Source organism: Cebus imitator, unplaced genomic scaffold (assembly GCF_001604975.1).
Source record: "Cebus imitator isolate Cc_AM_T3 unplaced genomic scaffold, Cebus_imitator-1.0 Scaffold309, whole genome shotgun sequence".
Classification (NCBI taxonomy): Eukaryota; Metazoa; Chordata; class Mammalia; order Primates; family Cebidae; genus Cebus; species Cebus imitator.
The window spans coordinates 2,505,717-2,513,872 of NW_016107624.1; the positions used below are offsets into that span (position 1 = coordinate 2,505,717).

Below are 8,156 nucleotides of genomic sequence, written 5' to 3' on the forward strand. Positions count from 1 at the left end.
CTTCCTTCCTTCCCTCCCTCCCTCCCTCCCTCCTTCCCTGCTTCCCTCCTTCCTTCCTTTCTGTCTCTCTCTTTCTTTCTCTCTCTCTCTTTTGTTCATTCATTCATTTGTTTGTTCGTTTCCCTCTTGTTGCCCGGTCTGGAGTGCAATGCTTTGATCTCAGCTCACCACAACGTACACCTCTCAGATTCAAGTGATTCTCTTTCCTCAGCCTCCTAAGTAGCTGAGATTATAGGCATACATCACCACGGCCAGCTAATTTTTTGTGTTTTTAGTAGAGGTGGGGTTTCTCCATGTTGGTCAGACTGGCCTTCAACTCCTGACCTCAGGTGACCTGCCCACCTCAGCCTCCCAAAGTGCTGGGATTACAGGTGTGAGCCTCTGCGCCCAGCCAGATTAGATTTTTTTCCTTTAGTGCTTCTTACTGTTAATTTTTTTTTTTAAGTACAAATACCTGTATTCATTTTGCTGTCAAAAAAAAATAATAAAGTAATTGAAATCTCATCACTCAGAGATGACTATTAACATTTTAGTGTAGAACTTCAAGTTATCTCTCGAAACAAGAAAAAGTGTCATACTATTTATATGACACAATATATCATATATACCTTTCTAAAGATAATACTATTTAAATGTTTATTCTTTTTTTTTTTTTTTTTTCACCCAGGTTGGAGTGCAGTGGTGTGATCTCAGCTTACTGCAACCTCCACTTCCTGGATTCAAGTGATTCTCCTGTTGGGATTACAGGCATGTGCCACCATGCCCAGCTAATTTTTGTATTTTTAATAGAGATGGGGTTTCACTATGTTGGCCAAGCTGGTCCTTGAATTCCTGACCTTAGATTAGCTGCTCACCTCAGCCTCCCAAAGTGCTGGGATTATGGGCATGAGCCATTGCACCTGGCTAAATGTTTATTCCTAACCAGGATTGTTAATAACTTCATTTACTGTCATACAGTTAAAAGTTTGGAATAGGGGAGAGCCTTATATACACTTCATGGTGTTCTTTCTGCTGTCAGAAGGCACCAAACTGGAATTTTGGGGGTGTGTGTGTATGTTTTAAAGATATAAAAGAAGGCTATGGCTGATTGTTGCTTCATCCATTTTAAAATTTTGTTTACTTTTGTTCCTTATTACCAAAGTAATATATATGTTCATTGCAGAAAATGTAGAGTACAGAAGACTGTTTAAAACAATGGGGAAAAAATCATCCTACCATTCCACATTGGAGAGGCAACGATTCTTTTTTTTTTTCTTTTCCCTCCCCATGAGGCAACCATTCTTAATATTTTGGAATATTTCTTTTTTCCTTTAAAAAAAAAAAAAACTGCATAGTTTTAAACATGATTGAGAACATATAGTATATATACAATTTTGTATTCAGCTTTTTATTTTCTGTTTGTCCTCAAAGGCATTAGCATTTTTTGTGTCTTGAAAAACTCTGTAAAACTCTAATGGCTGCTAAATAGTTGGTGTTGTGGTATTCACTTTCATAAGCTCTCTTTTGGGACATTTTAGTTAGTTGTTTTTTTTTTTTTTAAGTCAAAAACGCTTCCTTTATTAGATAAAACCAATACTGCTACTTCTAAGTTCAACTGTTTGTGCATCTCTGTATTGTTCAAAGTGTTACACCCATGATGTTAGCAATGACCTCTTCCAAGTGGCAGTGAACAGTGGCTCCCTGTGAGTGTCATCATGGGTTGCAGTGAATATCTTTATGTATAAATCTATGTTGAGATGATTTCTTTGTGGAATTACTGTACAAAGGAAATGCATATTTTTTATAAGATTCTTGGTACAAACTACAGTGTTTCTAGAATATATGAATATGTGTGTGTGTGTGTGTGTGTGTATATATATATATATATATTTTTTTTTTTTTAATTTGCCTTTTGTAACCCCTAACACTTGAACCTAGAATTTTTTATCTGAGCTGAAAATGTTGCTTATCTGGGAAGTGTTGCTTTCACTTTCCTATTCTACAGAAAAGATTGCTGTTCTTTGTATAAATCCATACAACCTTTCTAGAGAATAATATATACCAAAATCTATACATTTCTGATTTAGTGACTTAGGAATTTGCCCAAAATATATAATCAAGAACCTTATCTATAGGAATGTTCATTGATATATATAGTAGTAGGAAACTGGAAACTGTCTAAATTTCTAACTGTGGGAAGTAAGTTGTTTACATTCATTAGAATCTATATAAAAAGTTATACAATTATTTTATAGACATGGTAAATTTTTTTGGAATTTGTTTTTAAAAGGTGGATTATATAGCAGTGTGATTTTATTTTTATAAAGAAAAGTCATATGTACATGGGGTTGGCAGTTTATACATGTCAAAATATTAAAGGGGGTCATTTCAGGTGATAGGATTATAAACATTTTATTTTGTGTGAGATTATCTTTTTTAATTTTTCAAAAATCTTTTGAGGTCAGATTTTCTAAAGCTTTATTATAGAAATGCTTCTTTAATTTTTGGCGTATAGAATGAAATGATTCATTTGTAGGTTCTATCCATGTAGTCATGTTTGACTTCTAAATTTCCTCAACTGTCTGCCCCCCACATACCTCCCAATCCCTATTCCAGGCAAGCCCTGCTGAAGAAGGACCGAGGTCTTCCCGCTCAGGACTCTGACATCTGCCAGCCTGCTGTTTCACCTTTGCTTTGGTTTGCTATAAATGGCCTGGTGAACATTAAAGCACTTGGCAGAAACCACCAGTAACTCTGGCCAAGATCCTTTCACTGCTGCCTCTCTCTGAGAAACAGAACTGCTCTGAAATGAGCAAAGCTGGGTGCTAGCAGAGCTAAAGGAGGGGAAGGCTCCTGGCAGATGGGTGGCAGGCAGGGAGGCTGATCCAGGCAAGGCAGCGGGTGTTTTGAGCCAAGCTTCAGGAAGGATGGCTGGTAGGCAGGCCTGCCCCAGGAGTGTACTCTGTGCTCCTGCCATTCCCCTCCTCTGTCCCTGCCTTTCATTTTCCTGAACTTGTAAGTAGCAAATATGACGATGATAACAACGATGATGACGATGTTATAATCTCTATGAGGCTGTGTATTATATTAGAAAGGGTTCTTGCTTTGGAGTCAGACAGGCCTGGATTAACATCCTAGCTCTTTTACGTCTTAGCTGTTAACACCAGCAAATGGTGTCATCTCTCTGAGCTTCTGTTTCTTCGTCTACAAAGTGGGAGCACAGGATTGATACGAGCACCAAATGAAGCCACATACTTAAAAGTGGCTAGTGTGGTTGCTGGTCCTCAGTAATTGTTCGCCCTATTTCTTTATCCTTCTCTTTTCCCCAATCTTGTGACTTTAAATGTAGAACTTGGATTGACTCTTAATGTTCCTAACACAGTTTGCCTGGAATGAGGAAGGACTAGGCCAGGTGCTATGGACCCCTCCAAAAGGGAATAAAAACCTCAAACTGGCCATTAAGGTGGGTGAGTTCTTGGCTCAGCCACACCACTGACTTTTTATGTGATCTTGAACAGATCAGTTAACATTCCGTGCCTTGAGTTACTGCTCTGTAAAATGGGGATAATACCTATTCTACTTGCTTTATAGAGGTTATGTGAGGTTGTTGGATTTGAATGAAGTAACAGAAGATAAAACACTTTTGCATTCCTACTATGCATCTGTCAAGTAAAATAATGTTCATTATACAGTAAAGAGAGATAATAGTATTTCCTATGTTGTAGGGATTATGTGCAATAATGCATGTAAAGTTTTAGCCAAGTGTCTGATGTGTAAGTACTCGGTGAGTGGAAGCTGTTGTTGGCCTTGTTGCTATTAATCATTATTTTAAGACACCTGATAAAGATGGAAAAGATGAACTTACAGGCCGACTGTCCCCAAGGGCACCTTGTGCTTGTACTATGGTAAAATGCTAGTAAATATTTTCATTAATTTTTTTTTTTTTGAGAGAGATTCTCTGTTGCCCAGGTGGGAGTGCAATGGCACCATTTCAGCTCACTGCGTCCTCCACTTCCTGGGCTCAAGCTATCCTCCCATCTCAGCTTCCTGAGTAGCCAGAACCACAGGCATGCACCACCATGCCCAGCTAATTTTTTGTGTTTTTTGTAGAGTTGGGGTTTCCCCATGTTGCCCAAGCTGGTCTCAAACTCCTGGGCTCAAGTGATCCTCCTACCTCAGCCTCCCAGAGTGCTGGGATTACAGGGTGGTACTCAAAGTTATGGTAACACAGCCAATATTTGCATAGCAATAACCAGTTTAAAATATGCTTGTATAGTCATTTGCTAGATGAGGAAACTGAGAATCAAAGTGGGAAAATGACCTACACATTTTTACCCCATTAATTTCATCCAGAATCCATGTTATCAAATTGTTACCCTAAGTACTCTCCCTCTTCCCAGTCCCCATCCCTATCCCCAAACTACCCTCAAAGCCATTTTTCCAGAGGATGCTGGCAGCCATCATTCCTGGCTATCCCAGGCTGCCAGCCTCCAGGTGTTGGAGTGCTGCTGGGCACCACGCCACACCCCATGCAAGGCAGCCACAGGGGGCAAAAGCATCTCAAGACTTTGCGGCTGGCTGAGTGAGGAGGGACCAAGCTGCCATTCTGAGTCCAGCCACTTTTCCAGAGTGTCTGGCAGCCCCCAGGTACTTGCTTTTCCAGCTGAAAAAATGCACAGCTGTTGCTATGGCGAGAGCTTGGCCACTTCCCTGCCTGGGACCAATTGCTCTAAATCCTTTTTAGTTTCTACCCTTTTTAGTGCATTTAGTTCTCAATCTCTAGCCAAGGCCTGTGGTCTGCAAATAAAGATGTCCAGCAGCCGCTATGCTGCTGAGCGTGCAGATCGTTGGCACCATGCTGCAGCCCTCAAAGCCTTCTGCCTCAGGCTTCCTGCTTTCAGTCTCTTTTAGACATAGGGAGAGGAGGCTGCAGCAGCCACTAAATTGTATTTTTTGTTTTTCATTCTTAGAGGGAGTACATGTTCATTGCAAAAATTATAGAAGAGCACAGAAAACTTTAATAATTGTTCACTTAGTGCATTTTTCCTGAAAACTTGATATATGTTAGGTACGAGGCTGGATGTGACAGAGATGAACATGAACAATACATTACCTGTCTTCTCATCACCAAAATACAGCCACTATTAATATTTTGACAGGTTTCCTTCCATTTTTAAAAATATACAATTTTTTCTTTACATATTTTAGAGTTCATTTCTACTATGTATATACACAATTTTGTGTCCTGCTTTTCTTCAATTCAAGGATAATGTGAGCATCTTTCCATGATATGTACTGGAATGTTATTCATATTAACACCCTATCCTTGAGAAGTAGAAAATCTAACCATTTTTAATGACTGTATATATTCAACTACTTCCCCATTCTATAACTTTAGATTTTCTAATTTTTGTATTATTAAATATAAAGCTGGGATAAATATCTTTGTGTATAGAGCTTCAGAAAATTTTTTCAGATCATGTTCATGTGATAATTTCCCAGTTGAGAGATTTTGGGGTTAAATGGTACGAACATTTGCATCAATTTGAATTTCTGTCAGTGATATATGAGCTTATCCATTTCATCATAGCTTGCTGGCATTGAATATTGTAATTAAAAACCACAACATCAAATTTTGCTATGATAGCTGAATTGTATCTTGTTTTAATTTGCATTTCTTTGATGTCTGTTTTCCATGTTTGTTAACTAGACGTACCTCATTTTTGTTCAAGGCTTTTTTTTTTTTTTTTTTTTTTTTTTTTTTTTTTTTTTTTTTTTTTTTTTTTTTTTTTTTTTTTTTTTTTTTTCTTGACTATTGGGATTTTAATATTCTTATCAATTTGTATGAGGGCTTTATATACAAAGTGTTGGAGGTGTAGGAAATTCTAGAGGCTCATTAAGGAACAGGTAAGACTAGCTTCTCTATATTGTAGAATAGTAAGAATTTGGGGCTGTGGAATCTGAAGCTTAAATTTTGTGGATTAAATTTTGACATTCCCACCTTCTAGCTATGTGTCCTGAATAAGTTATTTAAATGCCTCAGTTTTCTTATATGCAAAATGGGGATAATAATAGTTTCTATCTCATTGGTTTGCTGTTTTGAGTTAAAAATAATGTAAAATAAAGTTCTTAGAACAGTACCTGGCTAGTACTTAATGTGAACTTTGTCACTATTATTATTTCACATATAACCTTTTCATGTTTCTGGAATATTCATCCCCCTACCCTTTTCCAGCGCCAGTTAATCGGGCTATCTCATTTTGTGTATTTACAGATCAGCCAAATGGCTGATGACACAGTGGCAGAGCTGGAGAGGCATCTGGCAGTGAAGACCAAAGAACTCCTTGGATGAAAGTCTACTGGGGGCCAGCAATACTCCAGAGCCCAGTTTCTGGTGGATCCCATGGGTGGCACATTGGCACCTCTCTCCCTCCCCCATCCACACAGAAGGCTGTGACTATGCTGACAGAAGGCTGTCCTTGTGAGGCTCAGTCTTCCAGTGGAACACTCAGACTTTTCATTCTCTTCCTCCCTCTGCTCTGGGCCTTCTGGCATGGGTGGCTCTCAGAAAAGATTTGCTGCTGGCAAAGGGCCTTTACTCAGGCATTTGCTTTGACTTGATGTCGCCAAGGGACTGAGGCCATTGGCAGACTTCATCCCACCTGCTCCTCATCTTAGGAGCTTCCTTTTCAAACAGGCTCTGTTCCCATTTTAAAACTCTGTTTGGGCTGATGTTGGCTGTCACCTGTGACTGGGCACTTACTAGAGGCCCATTTTCACCAAAAAATAAAATCTAAATAAATCGGAAAGAATAAGCCACAAAGGAGAGGAATAGACTTGGTCTGGATTGATGATCACTAAGAATCTGTATGTAAAGCACCCAGAAGAGTAGTTTTGCCTATGAGTCATCTTCATACATGCTCTCTTCTCTGCCGGCATCCCTCTTCCCCTCCTTACCTGGCCAGTCCTGTTTATCTTCAGGCCTTGTCTTGGATAGCACATCCTCTGGAAGTCTTGCTTTCCCCTCTGACCTAGGACCCTCATTACTGGCTCTCATAGCACAGTCTACTGCTTTATATGAACTCTTAAGTATTCTTTTTGCTAATTAGCCTGCATATCCTCAGAACTTTGTATAATGCCTGGAGTATAGTAGGCAGTCATATGTTGAATTGTGAATAAATTGCACATAGTAGCTACCCAGCAAATGCTGACTTCTTTTCTTTCTGGTCTTAACACTGTCTTTCATTTTCCAATCTTGTACTTGTCCTCAATATTTACTTGGTTGTGAGACACCTTTCCCCCAGTGCCTGCCCATTGTTGACGGACAAGTGGCTTATTGTGGCTTATCTTCGGATACTGGGTTGTTAAAAGAGTTTTTTTTCCTCCAATTATTTTTTTATTCATTCCTTCCTTCCTTCCTAATTTAGCCATTATGAGTTAGGTATAGTGGGGTTTTTTTGTTTGTTTGTTTGTTTTTTGAGACAGAGTCTCTCTCTGTTGCCCAGGCTAGAGTGCAGTGGCACGCTCTCAGCTTACCACAACCTCCCCCTCCTGGGTTCAAGGGATTGTCCTGCCTCAGCCTCCTGAGTGGCTGGGATTACAGGCATGTGCTACCATGCCCAGCTGATTTTTGTATTTTTAGTTGAAATGGGGCTTCACTGTGTTGGCCAGGCTGGTCTTGAAATCCAACTTTTTCTCCTTTTTACTCACACTCAACATGAAACACTTCTCTGACCAGGGGTGTGGGGTTGTTTCCCCCACACACCAAGCAATTCTCCAGCAGGCACCAACTGGGTATCCTGTAATTCAATTCAGTTCTGAGATTACCTGGAAATAGTGGCAGATCCCACAGGTTGAGGGCTCCACCTCCCGAGACTGCCAGCACTTTCCATGCCAGTCACGAGTCTGGGCCACCCATACTCCTGATTGAGCAACTACAAACTGGAGTCCTTGACTTCCTTGGGTTCAATTAATTTCCTAGGACAGCTCACAGAACTCGGGGAAACCTGTTTACTGACTTACTGTAAAAGATACAGATGAACAGCCCAATAAAGGAGGTACTTAGGGCAAGGTTTAAGGAGAGGGTGTAGAGCTTCCTTGCCCTCTCGGGGCTCACACTCTCTCAGCACCTCACCAACCTGGAAGTAACCACTGTATCCTGCTGCCTTATTAGCATT

The 8,156-nt window shown here is 39.9% G+C and overlaps 1 protein-coding gene across 3 annotated transcripts in view; it reads left to right on the forward strand.

The window, feature by feature from the left end:
- The window catches only part of MRRF (mitochondrial ribosome recycling factor), a 63,556-nt gene extending 56,372 nt beyond the window's left edge, over window positions 1-7,184 (forward strand). For 2 of the 3 annotated variants that reach the window (XM_017503346.2, XM_037729529.1), the window contains one exon: window positions 6,254-7,184. In XM_017503346.2, coding sequence (XP_017358835.1) covers window positions 6,254-6,331 — 78 coding nt within the window. In that variant the 3' untranslated portion in view covers window positions 6,332-7,184. The remainder of the gene's footprint in view (window positions 1-6,253) is intronic. The other variant, XM_037729528.1, reaches the window with a different exon arrangement.
- Window positions 7,185-8,156: the final 972 nt, after the last annotated feature.